The sequence below is a fragment of the Triplophysa dalaica genome, chromosome 4 (genome assembly GCF_015846415.1).
Source record: "Triplophysa dalaica isolate WHDGS20190420 chromosome 4, ASM1584641v1, whole genome shotgun sequence".
NCBI lineage: Eukaryota > Metazoa > Chordata > Actinopteri > Cypriniformes > Nemacheilidae > Triplophysa > Triplophysa dalaica.
Window position 1 is genome coordinate 2,936,847 of NC_079545.1, and position 18,150 is coordinate 2,954,996.

Consider the following 18,150-nt stretch of genomic DNA (forward strand, 5'->3'; position numbering starts at 1 on the left):
CGTGTTCTCGGTGCTTTAAGAGTTCTATTTTTATGTAAAGACTATTTTTGGGGGACAGTCGTTCTGTATATATGTTGTGCGTCCTCCCAGGGGACTTGTTGCATTTTGTAAAAAGAACACTGTAACTTGTCTTTCAAATAAAAATGTTGAATTCCCATCATGCACTGTTTTCCAAGTCCACTTATATTTTAGACTATCAATATTTTATGTTAATTAGCACCGTTGTGTATCTTTACATGGGTTGTAAAGGAATGATTGTCATTTTAAGATCAATTTTCTGGGCATTCATTCATCCGTCAGGAGTGCAACTGAATATTCCGAGTGCGTTCTGAGAACACCGTGTAACTGCGACTTCGGAACTAAGCACAATGAGAGGTCATTTAAGTTTTTCTTCTCACAGCTGCAATGCTCATGTCTGCCCTCTAGTAGGCAGCGTGGAGTCTCCCTCTCCCTACCAGCTCGGACTGCAGTCTGTTCTCCCCAGGGACGTCATACATGTGACCACACTATTACTAGAGCTCCAGCTGTCAACTTACCAGATGTCTGCTCAGGCACCCTTGTCTCCAATTGTTAAAATAACTCTTTGGACAGGGCGAGCATATTGTCCTCAACAAAGGTGTGCAGTGGAGTGATTTTTTTATGATAAAAACGTAAAGCAATACTGTAGAAACTCGTGTCACGTTTTGATCTTCTCAAGTCTGGCGGCTTCTCGATACCAAGTTTCGAAGTATTGCAGGGCGTGTGTCTGCCAAACTTTATTGATTTATCATCTGCCGTTTGATAACGGAACCGACGCTGGAATACGGCAGACCTCATTACAGTTCTCTCTGATAGCGCTGACTCATGACGGCGTCTTGCCGTTAAGCGAGTCCAGCCCTGGCTTTCGTTCCCCACTTTGCTGAGAGACTCGGCTTCGCCGCCCCACTTTTGTTTCTCGCACGCCGCACTTTCTCATCCGCAGGTCTCCTCTAGCACGAAGTCGTGCGTGCACCCTTAAAACGTTTCTCGGTGTACAGCTTGGAGACTGGGAGTCTGTTTTTTTCCTGCTCTTATCGGCCGAGTATCTGTCTGATGCTGTGTTGGCACATCTGATTGGGTATGCAGACTCTGTACTGAGCATGCCAGTCTGTCACAGGGACTGCAATGCAGGGCTGCTCTCCTGGCACACACCATTTGTCTGCCCTTAATGTAAATAATCCTGAGCACGGAGCCGATGGCGGCAGGGACAGCTCCTGATGGATTACGTGTCTGCGCGCGTTTCGCTTGACGCATGGAGGTTGAAACGGGGTGAATGCGCTCGTTCCTCTCCTTTCTTCATCTTCTGACGCTCTAATAAAAGTGAGCCATTAGTCTCCCTCTCTTTATGCCTGTCTGTCTTTTGTCTCCATCGCACATGAACACGTTTACTCTCTGCAGGGCAGTTATCCGCATCAGGCTCTCTCTCTCTTTCTCTATGTCTCTCGCTCTCTCTCACTCTGTGTGTCCTTAAATGACTTTCCTTCAGTCTCACTCCCTCCTCCTTTCTCTCCCCAGTCTCTGTGTCTGTGCCTATAGCCGCTCTCCCCCTTCTGTGACATACAGTAGATGGTGCATCGATTGCACACAGACGCTCGCGTTCCCTCTCGCTGGCTGGGTCCTGTGCGGGAAGGAAGAGGACGGATTGAGACGTCTCTCTCCCTGCGTCTCATTCTACCTACTCTTATTTTGGGCTGATGTGAAGAGCTTGGCCGGGCTCGCTCGCTCTCTCTCTCTCTCTCTCTCTCTCTCATCTCGGAGGATTCTGCTATAGAGGTCAGGTTGTGGCAGGGTGAGGAGGGGGGAGTGGGTGGGTGGGTGGGCTGGGCTGGTGGGTCACTTTTCAGCTTCTTTTGAATACTCTTGAACACGCTTATGCAGAGTTGCCAAACATCTAGACTATAGGAACGTGGGGGTAAAGAGAGGTGTTTACAGAGGGAGTTGCTGTGCAGTATTTCTGGCGCATTTTTTTTTTTTTGCTGTGTCTGCTGTGTTTCTAATATTTACCATCTCATCGACATTGTCTTGCTTTTGCGTCAGCCATCTCTAGTTTGTTTACTTATCGAGCATCACTTTCTACAAGTCTGCTTTCATCTTGACTTTCTGCTATTTTAGATGTCTGGTGAGAACATCCTGTCTTCTTCAGAGATCTGAACCTGGCATGATGTCACAGCTCCTGCACATGGAGATTCCGAACTTCGGCAGCACTGTTCTGGACAGCCTGAACGAACAGAGGCTGCTGGGCCAGCACTGCGATGTGGCCATCATGGTCAATGGACAGGCCTTCAAAGCCCACCGCGCCGTTTTGGCGGCAAGCAGCCTGTACTTCCGGGATCTTTTCAGCGGGAGCACCCAGACTCTTTTCGAGTTGCCTTCGTCCGTGGCCCCGTCCTGTTTTCAACAGATCCTCTCCTTCTGCTACACGGGAAGGATGACGGTGAGCGCCAGCGATCAACTCATGGTCATGTACACGGCGGGATACCTTCAGATCCAAAACATCGTGGAACGAGGAATGGACCTCATGTTCAAGGCCAGCGCTCCGTATTGCGACTCGCAGACGTCTGCCACAGACGATCCCCCAAGCCCAAACAACAACAACAACTCCCTGTTGCTAGGCGACCAGCCCACAACTGTCTGCAAGATCAAGGTAGAGAAGCTGGAGACCCCGGTGTGCGGACAGAGCGGCGAGCTGAAGCAAGTTGAGGAGGACAGGGGGCTGAGGGGCAGATCTTCAAGAAATGGCGCTCTTTTCTACACCGCCGGGGGCGGAAACGGGGTAATATCTGTGTTGCATGCCTACGAGCACTCCAGCAGAGATCACGCCAGCCCCGGTGCCTCCAGCCTCCCGACCACAGACAGCCCAACGTCACACCAAAACGAAGAGGAGGACTTTGAAGATGACTCGTACGAGAGTCTTACAAACGGAAAGATCTATGGGGGCTCGTCAGGTCTCTACGGAAGTAAATGTCTTTTACTTGGACTCTGTTACGACGCCAAAAACTTTGCCTTTATCCCCCGTGAGTATGATTTGTTGTCGTTGTGTCTCATTCCAGTACAAGAGAAGATGGAGGTGTCCTCCCTGCCTCTCTCCTTAGAGAACCGTTTCTGCGTTCTGCTAGGAGGAGACAGAGAGGCTCTGCCCGCCGGACTCATCAGCCAGATCGGCTATCGCTGCCACCCTGCTCTCTACACGGAAGGGGACCCAGGAGAGAGGTTGGAGCTGATTGGAGGTGAGGCCTAAATTAAACCACCCTGTCTTAATCTCCATGTACGCTTGAATTATTTATCAGTTTAGACTGAGTCATTTGAGTCACTGATTCAGGGCTACGGTCTCCTTGTTTCTCTGTTGCTGTGGAAGGATCTGGTGTCTTTATGACACGTGGGCAGCTGATGAACTGTCACCTCTGTGCTGGGGTCAAGCACAAAGTCTTGCTGAGACGCCTCCTTGCTGCTTTTTTTGACAGGTGGGAAACGTTACAAATGTGAAACAAGTATGCTTGTCTATCTGCAGAATGTATGAATGCATGAAGCACATATTGAATCAGTGCACGGACATTCAGATATTTTAGTGGTGCGTGCGCCGTCCAGTGGTTGACTGTGGTATTACGTCTGCAGGAACACACTGGCTGACAGCTGTGGAACTGGAATACGTTCATCCAACTGTGACCCGAATCGCAAACCGCTGGACAGCCGCATACTCAACACGGTGAAACGTGAGTACCTCTTTGTTGTGCTGTTAAGATGCTTTGTAAGATGTTTGTAGTGTACAAAGGCACTTTCTTTGTATACATTCTTTTTCTTATTTTGGTTTTATTCAGTAGTGCACTTGATTCCAAAGAAGAAATGTTGGTTTATTTCTGTAAATTAGAGATTGCTTAGTGTTGGATGATGTCACCAGGTCCTCTTATTGTTTCACCCCTCCCTATTTAATATGCAAAGAAAGCTATAGGTGGTTTGTTTCCTCAGACAAATGAATAAACAGTCACTTTGCGGCAATATCAAAACATGCCACTGTTTATTTGAGCTTGGGTTCAACGAATAGCGTGAGTCTAGGGCGAGGCTATCTGTTATAGTTGTAGTTTCCTGCATATCTTTTAATCAGCAAAAATGTTTTTTCTGTCCTTTCTCTCTGTCCCCTCATTAGTCTACTGTCAGAACTTCGCCCCCAACTTTAAAGAGAGTGAGATGAATGTGATCGCTGCAGATATGTGCACCAATGCCCGCCGAGTTCGCAAGCGCTGGCTCCCTAAGATCAAGTCAATGCTCCCGGAGGCGATCGAGGTGTACAGAGGGACTGCGGTTTTGAGCCAGGTGGAGGGAGCAACCCACCCAGGTGGGGGCTTTCCTTTCGAGTCCGAATTCAAACACCTGGCGGCATCAAATCTGACTCTGGAGCAACACCTCTACGGAGACTGCAGAGAGACACAGAGGAACGGCTCTCACTTCACAGGATCTGCTGCGGAGGAGCGGCCCAAAGGGGAAGCGGCGGAACCAGGTAGAGCCAGAGAGCCAGACAACTCGAAGGAAGCGGAAAGGTTTCCCGAAAGCCCTGAGAGGGCGGCCAGCGTTCTCGCCCTCAACCCTGCCAGCAAGAAGGGGGAAAAAGAGCGGGCCCCCAGCAGCCCGAAGCCACAAAAAGAGGACCAGAACCGACAGAGACCCCCTAAAGATGACCAGTGACTTCCCTGACCTTGTGTTAATGTAAACCGGTCTGCAGCTTCTCACACCAAAAACGGATGAACATAACATAAACGCTGCATGATCAAGGGAACTGGACGTATAACATTTTTCCAGTATAGATCCTCTGCATCAAACATAAGAATCTGTAAGGATCGCTCATGCAGTAATTTAGCATACATAAATACAGCCATATATACGAGCTCAGTACATAAAGGCGGCCTGCTGAGCGGTTTGTTCCTTTCTCATTTTTTTATGAATGCATGTAATGCATAAGCTCTGGCATTTTTGACTAAATACTCTCGCCAATTACAGAATGGATCATGGACTTCTGCATGGCAAAAACAAGTGAAGGACAAAGACTCTCCTTAATATAATACAACTCACATGCTTCAGAAATCAGAATCGTACTGTTTGGGACTCCATCGGGAGAGAGTTACTGTATGTTCCAGCTGACTGTGGGACTGCTGAGTTCAGTACAGTACGGAGGCTGAAGCAGTTCTCTAGAGAGTTCGCAGGACTCTCAATTTTCCCTCTAAAGCTTTTTAATCTCACTCTGGCTCTCAAGCTGCTGTATAGTAACCGCTTGCCTGTTTTTTTGCATTTCAGCTGGTCTGGACATTTGAAACGCGATTGTGTGGTTGTTTTTTGGAAGTGAAATAAAGGAAAGGATTATTTTGAGGGATAACTAGGTTGCTGATCATTATTACTCGTTTAAGGTTCTTTTTTAGTACTCGAAGGTATTCAGCATCCAAAACGCAAACATCTGTCATTATACTATAATATCAAAAGCTTAGAATATAGAAATGCCTAAAAGGAAGGTTGGGTATGATAAAACTGGACTATTTGAAATATTTATTATAATGAAAATCTATATGTAATAGAAATTGGAATTAAAATAATAAGAAAGGAAAACTGTACAAGTATTCAATTTATACTACAATGCTTACAGTTATCATGAAAGCTAGCAATCAGTTGGTGCTAAACACATGTTTATATACATAGAGTTTGGTCTACTTGTTCCTAGCATATTTGTCTTAATTTATAGATTATAAATATTAAAATAGTAACCGTCAGTCCATCACTGTGCAATCCTGTTAGATATCAATACGTAATCTTTTTTAATTACTTTTGTCAAACCTGTCTATCATTGATCGGTCAAACAGGTATTTCCGCACCAAAGAAAGCTTATTGGTTGATCCAACGTCATTATGTTGGACTGGTCAACAAACATAGCAATGCTTTGATAGCGAATTCAGCATTTTATGTTTTTTTCTGCATGCTGCATTGAGCAATTTTTGTTTTTTATTAAAGGTCAACTGTGTTCATTTTTGGAGGATCTATTGACAGAAATGCAATATAATATACATAACTATGTCTTCAGATAATGAAGAGTTATGTTTTTATTATCTTAGAATGAGTTATTTCTATCTACATACACCACGGGGCCCCTTGCGTGGAATGTTGTTTCTACAGTAGCCCTAAATGGACAAACTACAGAGCACGTTTTGTAAATATGTCATCTCCTTCGGCAAAGAAAGTAAAGCGTGACGACATCTTTGTCCTGTAAGAGCCGCCATAGTGCTTCAAAAGACAGGGGGGTAGAGTGAGCCATTGTTTGCAACTTCATACATTGGACCTTTAAAAAACATGGTAAGTCGATTTATTTTTAAAAGCTACAGAGATAAAAGGTAGTACTGCATAACAGGAATGACACAGACAGTTACAGACAAACAGAGACTGGCTGATAATTGTTTTCTTATCTAACTCATTTGCTTATCTGCGTTCCACGATACAACATCTCAGACACACCACAGACTTGCTGTCAGGCCACTCAAATGTTCTTCCTCATATACACGGATGCTGCTCTGCGTTTATTCCACCAAAAGCTTTTCCTTCCTTTGTCTTGGTTCTGCAAAATGAAAAAAAATGGTAAGAAAATAAAGTATTTGCCTACATTCTGTTTGTGCTGACAATAACCTCTGCTTTATTGAAGAGAAACAGCATGTTTTGGAATGAAGGGTGATTTTGTGATTTTGTTCGTCCTGATCTTTCTCCAGATGTTTTAAGTTGCTCCAAAAGTCCCGCACGGCACAACATTTCTCATAGTTTTTCAACTGCTCGTTTTCCAGCCGAAAGAGATTCCAAATACAACGTCTGGTTGGACAAGAAAGAAACATGAATGAATCCATCATCCATAATCAGTTATATATGGTATAACAGCATCTCGCAGCATCCTAATGCTGCTGTCTGTGACACGAACCTGAGGACCTCCAGTGAAGTCAGAATGGTGCACGCTGTGGCAGCTGCAGTTGAATCCTTCATCTGAGCGAGGAGGATGTTTATAGCCCAGGAGACCCGCAACAGCACGTCTGCCAGCATGGCTGCATAGTAGTACAGCTGAAAGAGCAAATCCTACATCATAAAAGACTCTTTAAGGGTCTCGGTGGGTCATTTTCACCCTTTTACCACTAACAGATTTACAACAACTTTCAGCCTGAAACTTAACAACACCGTCCATGTGATTTGATCAAGGCTGTACTGTCAATATATTTCCATCCACACCAACTACTTTTCTATCCCTTTTATTTTAACACAGATTGAAAGCAACGCTTTTATTTAACTTTTTATAAAAATACCCATTGGAGCAGTTTCCTTCACCTGATGGGAGTACAGAAGCTCTTCTTTCAGCAGACTGTTTCCATGGAGTAACCCCCAATCCATCTTTAAATCCCAGCTCACAGTGACTACAACACCCATACAGGTAACCACAGCCCATATGTACAGGTAGATCTTCACCTCCATGACCAGGGCAGATCGCTCTGACACAAACACACAAGACTAAGCAAGATCCACAATCCCTAAGAGTATCTGCAGGATTTGTCTTTTTAAGACCACATTTGTGATTTAAAATAGTTTAGAGACATTTATTAATTAACCAGCTGTTAATACACAAAAAATTCCAAATAGCACTGCAAAAAGCATAGCAGCTCTGTTAGCGTCCAATAATATTGTAAAGAATATATATATGTATGTATTCGAAGTCTGAAAACTTTGCCTCTTTTTTCCAGATTACATTTTCTGTAAATATATTTTACATTTTATTCAGACTTTTAAAAAGACTATTTGGAAGAAATGTAGTCTGTTCACAAAATATCCACAAAAAAGTGACATCATTTCCCCCTAAATAGTATTTTAAAAAGTCTGAATAAAATGTCAAATGTATTTGTTTGCAGAATACTGCAAAGAATATGAATGAGGTTCATATTCATGTGTAAAAAACACAACATTGATGTTTTACATGCATTCTGGGATCAGTTCAAAAGTGAATATATGATGGAATAACCCTGATTTATATATAAACCAGCAGAAAAAAATAGGGAATTAACTATAGGTGTGTTTAGGTAAAATGATCATCTTTGCTTTGTTCTGTAAACTACTAACACTATTTCTCAATGTTTCTGTTTGCAATTATTTGCAAAAAATGAAAACTGGAGAAACAGGTCAAAATAACAGAAAAGATGCTCTGTGTTTTTCAGACCAAAAATACTGCAAAAACAAGTTCATATTCACTTTCAAACAATACTAGTAAAAGTTTTGAAATAATTTTTTTATGATAACCTGGATTTTGTCAGTCTTTCACATTGCTGTTGGATGACTTTACATCACTACTGAGGTTGGGTTTCAACAACACTGGACTGGAATGACCACAATTCATCTAGATATGCTGATTAATTAATCGTTTGGAATGGTCCGTTAATTTTTCCCGCGGCTATATATATATATATATATATATATGAACCTTTTAAAGTTACTACATATAACGTTGCAGGAATAAGATGAATCCTGAAATAAACCCTTTCATTTTATTGTGTACCTCTTGCCACGTTGTAGAGGCCGGCGAAGATGACCATAAGGAAAACAGTGAAGTATTTTCCTGCATTTAGGAGATGGAGCATGTGACCTGTGTCCCAAAAGCACCTGAGGCATTGAGCAAACCTGAGCCATGGTGGAAAACACTGGATCAGACAGCTGACAGCAATACTGTACCATCCACAATCCAAACTCACTGAAACAAACAGACGAATAGACATCATCAGGATAAACTGAACAGGATTCTTAAATACTAAACCCATTCTACATATATTTACAAAAACACTACCAGTGTAAAGATCAGACAATGTCTTATACCTGCATATGGAGAGTTAGCAGACCACATATCTGTCCAGTTGATCTGACAGGTGTAGAAGCACAGCAGATCCCTCAGGCCAATAAACAGAGGGCTAAGGCTGTTGAATTGGTCGGCTAGCCAGCATTCTGCAAAACCCACAGGCTGGAAAGGCGCTGCCAAAACCTTACACTGCAATAAGGTTTCATTTAATGCATGTGGATAGTGCATAGTGTACTGTATATTTGATGTATTGCATTGATAAAATTTGTGCTGTTAGTACATTCTGACTCAAAAGACAGCGAGGCACAAAAAGATAACATTAAAAGGAGCATTTAAGAGTAATTAAAGCACATTATGCATTTGATTTGCCTCACAAGCAGGAATGAAATGAAATGGTAAATCAAACAGCATGTGTTGTAATGAAACTAAACGTTTTAGCAAGTTATGAAAATATGATATGTTAAGTAACAAATGTTTTGGACTAAAGTCATGCTAAATGAATAAATGTAATCATATTTTAAACCAAAAACAAATCCAAATTGGTTTATACAATATTCTATGTTTTATTTTATATTACGAAATCTCCTTTAAAACCCCCTTTCAAAGAGAATTAAGCATATGGGATGTGCACTTAAAAATGTTAAAATTCTGTGAATGTTTATTCCTCCTCATGTCATTTCAAACTTGACGTCCATCGTATGGACCTAAAAAACACATTTTCCAAAATATATTTTTTTGTGTTCCATAGCAGAGCTATTATAGTTTTGTTTTTAGATTTATAAATATAATAAACCAGCTTAAATGTTTAGATTTTTATGTTCATTTTAGTTTAACAATTCTTCTTCTTTTTTTTGTTAACAATTCTAAACACTTTTGTCATTTTAGTACTTAGCCTACTTATTTAGTTTAGTTAAGATTTTTATTTAGTTAAGATTCATTTATTATTATTTAATTATTATTATAATTTGAGTGCCTTATTTTAGTTTATTTTTGAAGCAACGTTTAATTTTCCAATCATTTTTAGGACAATCTTTTATTTGATTTCAATAAAAATAAAGATTATCAAAGTTTTAATTTTAGTAAATTAAAATCACATCAGTCATATGCTACATGAGGGTGAATAAATTTTAACAGAATTTATTTTGGGGTGTGGGGAGAACTTTCCCTTTAACAATACCATCATGGCATATTATTCATCTTATAGGGATTTAATGAATGAAGGAAAATAAAGAACATGCACAAAAAAATGTTTAAGTGTATTTAAATTAATACAGTATATACATTCATACATTTACGTAGTAGACACTTCAATTCAAAGCTACCTAAAGTGAATGCAAACTATTTTTTATGTTTCATGAGGGTGTCCATGGGAATCAAACCCCTGACCCCAGTGTTGCTAGCTACCATCATCACCGTGAGCCAACGGCGAGCTTCGCCGTAAAATATGGAGAGTGGGTTTAAAAGCAGAACCAGGAGGAAACTGTACAAGAGTAGAGGGTGGAGCTGCTGTGGGATTGACAGTACTGGAGGATGGAGACTGGCCAGTACACTAGCACACCAGCACACGGTCAGACCTCCGGCCATCTACAGCAGCACAGGTGAGATATATAAGGCCTTAGGGCAATAAATACATAAAAAATGCTTAAAAAAGCAATGCTTACTTCAAAAATATGGTAGTGTGAGAGATGGTCTCTGGGATCCAGTCCAAAGATGAGCGTGTGATTTATTGCTGATGCGCTGTAGCAGTACAGGTTTAGACCCATCAGGAATAAAAACTCAATAAGGAGAAAACTTCCCTTATATAGCTGCAGCTGAGGCCTCAGGAGATCCAGATCTGTTTCAATCCAAACTTTCCAGGCAAGATAACAGTTTTTACTAAAATTGCAAATAATTATAAAAAATCTTGAAGTATAAATCACCTAATAATAAAACATATATATATTACAGTTTAAAAGTTTAGGGTCATTTGTGTGAAATGTTTCCGTTGATCATTAAATATCTGAAATTGGCTTTGTAGATCAAAATATGATTGTTTTCTTTACAAAAGAACAGTTTTTTTCAAAAGGAGCAATGTGGGGATTTTCTGGCATCTAATGGTGGGGTTGCGAATTGCAACGAACGGCTCACTCCACCCCTCCCTGTCGAAGCACTAAGGTGGTTGACACAGAACTTAAGATCTCATCACGTTTTTGCTTATTTGCCAAAGGTGATAACGTATTTACGTAACACGTTCTGTAGAGTATTTTGTCCGTTTAGAGCTACTGTGGAAACAACATGACGAATTCCATGAAAGGGGATCCAGGGTGTATGTAGATAGAAATAGCTCATTCTAAGGTAATAAAAACATAACGCTTCATTATATGAGGTCTTCATACACCTCTGAAGACATTGTTATGTATATTATTACACATCGGACGTATGCGAATGTTGTAATTCTCATAATTACATCTATAAAATTATTACTTAAGAATGAGTGACCCTAAACTTTTGAACTGTAGTGTGCAGTATATATTATATGTTTGCTTACAGTTTACAGAAACATTGGAGAAACGGTTAAAAATAGTTAAAAAAATAAACCTTACTTACCTCGGAAAGCAATAATTGTTAGTAGCACAAGGATTAGGCCGCATGCAAAGCCAATCCGAAACATAACCCACTGTCCAACTGTCTTTATGCAGAAAAAAGAGAAACTGTTCAGGGATTCAGAAATAAACATTTTTTTCCAATGACTAATATTAAGCCAAAGTTTTGAATGTATGAAGAATAAGTCTACATGTATGTTATGACTTTAACTGTGTTTGAGGCTGTTTTCCCTTACCGCCGTCGAGCCTATTTGTGGCACTTCAAGTCTTTTCATTGCTCTGATTTTGTCACCCCCCTCCAGCTGAAGCATAAAGATCTATGCGAAAACATTCAGTAACTGATCCAGGGTCTGTCTGTACTGAAACACTTGGAACAGCCAGCGCAGGTGCTATTTTCTCACCTCCAGTTTAGACATGAGATGTTCACATTTTTTCTGCTCGGTGTTCAGCAGAGACAAATCAAGTCGCTCGTTTCTCCATTTCAGGCCATATTCAGAAGCAAACTTTGAATCGTACATCACAGTGATCTTGCAGAAACACCTGTAATTAAACTCCTAAGGAAACATTTTCAGTACATTGTACAGTTTCAATAACCTGTATGACTTTCTTCAAAATATCTTCTTTTGTGTTTTGTGGAAGAAAGAATGTAGCCGAACTAATTTTCAACCTATAAGGCTATGTGTTACGGTCAAAACTTTGTATAGACAAGAGACACTTTTAGGGTCTAGGGACCTTAAACTTTTAAACCAAACAGTGTACATTTGGGATTACTATTATTATTTGAATGCGATTTAGTTTTACAATGAAAGGATCTGTAATTTACCAAATATATAGCGTATGTACCCGAGATGCCTACCTGGTATTTTTGCAGAAAGGCCAGACTCAGATAAAGCTCCCCAACTGCCATTTTAATGTGTTTTATATTGTCGGTTGTGCTTTTGACATCTGAGCGTCTGATATCACCTCGAACCTCAGATCCAGAAACCTCTCGAGCTTCGATCTTAAAAGTCGCCAGTCTGCTGTGAGCTTCTGATAGTCTTTCTGATAATATTCAGAGATCTTGACATGTAAATACACATTTTCACATGTGTTTCACATTATGTTTTGCTCACACGAGAGGTGTACCTGAAAAGAAGAGGTTCACCTTGTTCAGCTCCTGCTCACAGTTCCTAAAGAACTCTTCCCTGGGTTGCTTTCGATTGTTATCATCTGCGAATGTATAAAATGTGATTCCAACCCCTCACATGAATACTTTTTTCCTTTGTGGTTGATTCATTTCATGCACTGTACAGGTATCATATTATTCGCTTCAATATTGTCATTCACAACAACAACTTATGCCTTGCCCTTATTAAACATTCAACTTTGCGAGGCTATGAATGATTCATTTGACCGGCATCACCTTTTATATAAGGATACCTGCCGTGGAAAGTCAAAATGTATTATTTCATTTCAATGGGAATAATTCATGAAATTCTAACACTGTTGTTTATGACGGTCGTAAATGTGCCTCAAATATTGAGTTTGAGATATTCAGTTCAATTTTCTTCATCTGTAATTGAATTTAAAGTGGTTGAAAAAATGCAGCTTTAGCACCACTTTGATTTGAAAATTTGTACACAGTTTATTAAAACTCTATTTTATAAACCTATACTGATCTCACTGTGATATAATATCAAGTAAACAAGCAAAATACGCATTTCAATAATGAGACACAAAAAACATAACCAGCATTTCAATGCTCTTACCATGATGAAGAATGCCAAACCTGCCCGCACTATTCAGAACAGTCTTCAGTTTCTGTAATATAATGTTTTTTATTGTTATTCGCCGTATAATGCAGCAACCATCAAATCTTTAGATGTGGTTATAAATGTGAAGAATGTTCCCAAGCACCTAAACTCACCTCATAACAAATGTACTGCTTTTTCCATTCTGGAATCATTTGTAAAGCCGGTTGGTCTGAAAGTCTCATTTGAGCTTCCTGTAAACATGCACTAAACAAGTTTCGGTGTTTTTCCATGTATGTTCATCTCATGAAGAATGAGAGGGCGGGACTGTCACAGTGCAGGAGCACAAAGAATGACTAAACTCATTAATAATTCAACAGCACATCTCAGCATTTTAACACACTTGTCATATATACGTATTATGTGATGTGTCTTAAGTCTCCTCTCAATTCAGTGAGATGACAGGCTCAAACTGACAACCTGGGAGTGTTGTATCATAATAAACAAGTCTTTGTAAAGAAAACATTCTTATCTGAGAAAATGAGTGTGCAAATTGTTGGGTATCAGTGATGACATAAACTAAACTTGGCATGCATCTGCGATGCAGAAAACTGTATCCTATTTATCATAATAAACAATCCACAAAACGTTCTGCAACATTATGTCTTTAAATGTATCTGAAAGTCCCACTGCAATGTCAAATTATGCAAAAACATTCTGTAAAGTGACTAATTTTGGGTATTGGCTTACTGACACTTCTTGTTTATCTACAATAATATTGCGAACGGCCTTAGACTGACTTTAAAGATTAAAAGAATTAATTCAAATACTGTAAAAGGAGGACAACCTAGAGTATTTTAGAATCAGGTCACTTGGTCCCACTTGAGAGGTTGCTTACAAACACAAAAGTTTGTGTCATTTGGATTACAATTAGCCAATTGGATTCACACCTGGGGTTTTTGTAGATCATTTTAAATATGTTTAAATATGTTTTAAGTGACCTACACTATATGGACAAAAGTGTTGGGATGCCTACTAAACTTATTTATTTATTTCAACAATTCCACTTAAAACAACATTAATTCTATATTATAAAATACCATATTAGAGAAGTTTGTTTCCATCTTTGTTAGAAGAGTTTTGAAAGAGCCTTTTTTGTTCTGAAGTGACTCTACCGTGTCTAAGTCATTGATGGGTTTTGGTGTTGAGTGTTTGGCTCAAAGGTTCAGGTCTGGACTTTATTCACTTTTATTCCACGCTTGACTGATTCAATCCTACAGAGACATTGTCATGTGGGAAAAGAAAGGGGTCCTGACCAAAGTGCTGCTAAAAGATTGAAAGCACAATTCTCTAGAATATCATTGTAAACTGAAGGAGTTATGAATGAAAATTCTGTCATCATTTACTCACACTTGCAAATTCTGTTGAACAAAAAATAAGATATTTTGAAGAATGTAGGAAAGCACCAAACAGTTTGGTTATAAGCATTCTTCCAAATACCTGTCTCTGTGTTCATCAGAACAAATACATTTAAACAGATTTGAAACAACTCGAGGGAGATTAAATGAAGACTTTGTATCTAAACCAACAGCCCAAAGCTGAATTCCCATTGTGTCTTTTGTAATGATTGGACTTTGTTTTTTGAGTATCAATATTATGACAACAAAACCATGTGAATTTATTGTCACACATGAAAATACATTAGACAGGTATGGTCTAATTCCCAAAATTCCCAAAATCTATAAAAATGAGTGGCTGAAAGTACCTGAAACATCTTGTGCTCCAGCAAACCTTACCGTCTCTTCAAATTTTGAAAAAGAAATTATTCACAGTACTAGTTTAGTCTTAATCTCATAAAACATATACGGACACAAGTTACATGTGAGATGTTGGCAAATGTGTCTTCTGTAACTAAATAAAAACAAAAGGCAACATTATCAGTAGTTTGTAAAACTTTTGTCATTTCTGAAAAATAATATGCCTCAAATATAAAAATGCATATGAGCTCATACAGTCCGATTTCAATTTGACATGCACTAGAAATACAGTATAAGACAAAAGCAACATTTCACTCCAGAGTGACGTACAGTATTTAAAGGCCACAAAATGTTACAAATTACAAATATTAAAATAATCAGACACTAAAATATTCTCAGGCTTCTCTACAATACAAAAAAGTGTTTAAATAAAGCCTATACCAACCATCAAAAAATTTAAACATTAAATCAATAACCCTGTTGATCATATTATCACTCATTCACTTCATACCCTGATTTAAATAAGCTTCAAACATTAAAGTTCAATATTTTGGAGGGATGACTAAAATAGGTCTTCCATCTCTCGGGTGCCATATCAAAACCTGGGCGTCATTTGCGTTAGGCATATCTAAGGCATTTAATGGGATGGGTTCGTTCTTCACCAAGACTTGAGGCTCTTCCTGGATCAGGGGCTCCACAAGTACGGCTCTTTTGCCCAGAGGCTTCTTTGGATCCACTTTAATGGACAGCTGCATTCTCCAGCGGATTGTTCTCAGTAAAACCATCTCACCGCTAGCTTCCTTCATGGCTACCAGCCAAGTGGTGAAGCGCTGGTCCCTTTGGATGGAGCTGAGGAGAGGAGGACTGCTGGTGGTGCCCACAGGGACGCTCCAGGTAACACTTGGGCAGAAGTTATCGTTCATACTGATGGTGAGTTTGGTTCTTTTCTTAGTAGGACCCACGATTGTGTACAGTTCGGTGGTGCAGCCATACCAAGGATAATGTACGCCGTCAGAATCACTGATTGCTTGGATGTGCCCGCATTTTAGCTCCGGAAGTTCCCAGCTGGATCTGAAGGAGAATGATGATACTTTATCAACAGGACATTAATATAGGAAAAACTATAGAAAAGTTATCTAGTGTCAGTGAGTTTTGATAGTTTATCTGTATAAGTATGTTGCCTTTTAGAAGAAAATCTCCTGAATGAGGGTTAGACTAATATTTGCAATCCGCCCCCATCTCAGCACACAAAAACAGACTGGTATGTGTTAACGTTAAACCAAACAAGAGAACTTGGGCGTTTTAAAACAAAAGAATACAAAGGGTCCCCTTAAAGAGAACAATTCTGTCATTTATTTACCCTCATGTCAATAAAAACCTGTATATGAGTCAAAGTATAAGATATTTTGAGAAATGCCTCTGTGGTTTTGTGTTCACACAATGGAAGTCAATATGGGGCAATGTTATTTGGTCAACATCATTCTTTAAAATATCTCTGCAGAAGTAAGAAAGTCATACAGGTTTGGAATGACATGAGAGTAAGCAGATGATGAACTATTTTTATTTTTGGGTAAGGTTTCCTTTTAATAGCGATCAAGTGTAATTTCTTGGAAAATGAATATCATGTGAATATCAATAAATGTTAGCATATCATGAAAACTGTGAATTATTTTGGTATAACAAAGGCTTGGTTATATCTTTTGAAACTGACGCTTGTAAATGACAAGCCTTTGTCCCGCTGGGGGGTGTTCCACTTTCCTCCCGTTTGGGAAACAATCCCAGGAAACTGGTCGATAAACATCACTAACAAAAACCATCCCGTCGCAGTTCCCATGCAACATCTTTCCACATGCAGAAAACTGAGATTTTTATGTCCAATACTTTAACTCAGTTTCTACTCACACTCCTTGGTTTTCATATGCATTGAAGAAGTCCATTTGATTGCAAGCTTGGATCCAGCCAACAGTCCAGATCTCTTTACACACTATGGGGGGAACCTGAACCTGAGCTGAAGCCCTGAAGTAAGGCGTGCGGTACCTCAGAACCACATTGGAGGATTCATCGATGACAGTCGGACTGGGATCGATGGAAGCTTGCAGGTCCAGAACTGTGATGTTTTCCTGAAAGCTTGGTTTCAGTTTTACGCTGTGTACACATCCCATGGTGGAGTCCGTCAACAGCAACACCCATCAGGATCCAATGATCAATACTCATCAGGGGAGAAGCTGGGCGCATGACATGATTCTGGATATGCCAATAACCAAAAGGACTAGATCAACAGCTTCAAGGTTTCAGGTTTTATTTGTACTGTATAAGAACGCTTAATTTTATGACTGTCATTTCTCTGCGTTTATAAAGCCTTTTCCTCTATAAAGTTAGCTGAATTTTAACAATAGAATAAATGTAGCCTTACCCTAAGTATGGGTTATAAACGGCATCCTTAAATAAAAATGAAATGTAACAAATATGCAACTATAGCCTATATTTATTTGAAATTTGTCAGCTCATGCGCGTATTTGATATGAAATAAAAAATATCCGAGGAACACCTGTTACGTTCCATCCAATTGTTCGGCATTACGACCAATTACGCTCTAGTCAACACCTGCGTGGATTGTAGCTCCATAATATGAAAACCAATGTCCATCGCAAAATTAAACAAAAAAATACAACATGACTTGGTAAAGTATAAATCCATAGAGGCAGTTACATCTCGTCTCCCGTGCTGCGTCTTCTGCCACAACTTGCGATCCAATTTTCTGATGCCAAAACTATAAGCGGTTTTCTTAAATTCCACGTCATTATCGGGTGAGATTTAAAGTGGCAGTGGGTGACCAGTCGGGTTACTTTCTTTCGCCCTTGCCCTATTTAAGGGTAGTCAGGTTCCTCTCGTGAAACACAATACTTCAGCTGTTGGCTTTTTTTATCAAAGCGGCTTAGAATAAGACTTCCCTTCCTGGGGAGATTTTGCATCCTGGGTAGTGTAGTTTCCCATTATTTGTGTAAGAGTCGGAGTATTATCGGTAAAGAGAAGTTCACTTTTGGAACCCATAAGCACGATTTCAATCTTAACTGAATTTAACCCTTTCCCCGAAAAACTAGCAATCTAAAGCATTTCAACATACAAATATAGCCAATAATAATAATCACTGTTATTTTACCAATTATTATGATCAATCTTATTTTTATTATAAATAGGAGTTGGTGTTTTGTATTATT

General features: G+C 39.7%; 3 protein-coding genes across 10 annotated transcripts; 1 reads left to right on the forward strand and 2 right to left on the reverse strand.

Annotated features, from left to right (window-relative positions):
* The first annotated feature begins 637 nt into the window (after positions 1 to 637).
* Positions 638 to 5,385, forward strand: LOC130419442 (nucleus accumbens-associated protein 2). Of its 5 annotated transcripts, none has more exons than XM_056746193.1 (7): positions 639 to 1,338; positions 1,534 to 1,791; positions 2,131 to 2,975; positions 3,069 to 3,245; positions 3,338 to 3,479; positions 3,631 to 3,728; positions 4,160 to 5,385. In XM_056746193.1, exons 3-7 carry the CDS (start codon positions 2,177 to 2,179, stop codon positions 4,693 to 4,695), a joined length of 1,752 nt encoding a protein of 583 aa, XP_056602171.1. In that variant the 5' UTR covers positions 639 to 1,338; positions 1,534 to 1,791; positions 2,131 to 2,176; the 3' UTR covers positions 4,696 to 5,385. The 5 variants fall into 5 exon arrangements, with proteins under 5 accessions (XP_056602168.1, XP_056602169.1, XP_056602171.1 ...); XM_056746194.1 differs by having other exon boundaries at positions 641 to 1,338; positions 3,374 to 3,479; XM_056746190.1 differs by having other exon boundaries at positions 638 to 1,338; positions 2,131 to 3,245.
* A 1,082-nt stretch (positions 5,386 to 6,467) lies between these two features.
* On the reverse strand, positions 6,468 to 13,457 carry LOC130419946 (xenotropic and polytropic retrovirus receptor 1-like). Of its 2 annotated transcripts, XM_056746968.1 has the most exons (15): positions 13,352 to 13,451; positions 13,194 to 13,245; positions 12,571 to 12,654; positions 12,302 to 12,486; positions 11,847 to 11,999; positions 11,682 to 11,762; positions 11,450 to 11,531; positions 10,525 to 10,712; positions 10,268 to 10,447; positions 8,884 to 9,052; positions 8,570 to 8,761; positions 7,354 to 7,514; positions 6,956 to 7,092; positions 6,673 to 6,849; positions 6,468 to 6,604 (listed from the first exon to the last, which is right to left on the reverse strand). In XM_056746968.1, exons 1-15 carry the CDS (start codon positions 13,418 to 13,420, stop codon positions 6,541 to 6,543), a joined length of 1,974 nt encoding a protein of 657 aa, XP_056602946.1. In that variant the 5' UTR covers positions 13,421 to 13,451; the 3' UTR covers positions 6,468 to 6,540. The 2 variants fall into 2 exon arrangements, with proteins under 2 accessions (XP_056602946.1, XP_056602947.1); XM_056746969.1 differs by lacking the exon at positions 12,571 to 12,654 and having other exon boundaries at positions 12,302 to 12,570; positions 13,352 to 13,457.
* Positions 13,458 to 14,926: 1,469 nt separating this feature from the next.
* fam78aa (family with sequence similarity 78 member Aa) lies at positions 14,927 to 17,853 on the reverse strand. Of its 3 annotated transcripts, none has more exons than XM_056746486.1 (3): positions 17,481 to 17,853; positions 16,835 to 17,176; positions 14,927 to 16,003 (listed from the first exon to the last, which is right to left on the reverse strand). In XM_056746486.1, exons 2-3 carry the CDS (start codon positions 17,092 to 17,094, stop codon positions 15,475 to 15,477), a joined length of 789 nt encoding a protein of 262 aa, XP_056602464.1. In that variant the 5' UTR covers positions 17,095 to 17,176; positions 17,481 to 17,853; the 3' UTR covers positions 14,927 to 15,474. The 3 variants fall into 3 exon arrangements, with proteins under 3 accessions (XP_056602464.1, XP_056602463.1, XP_056602465.1); XM_056746485.1 differs by having other exon boundaries at positions 17,346 to 17,853; XM_056746487.1 differs by having other exon boundaries at positions 16,970 to 17,853.
* Between the last annotated feature and the right edge of the window lie 297 nt (positions 17,854 to 18,150).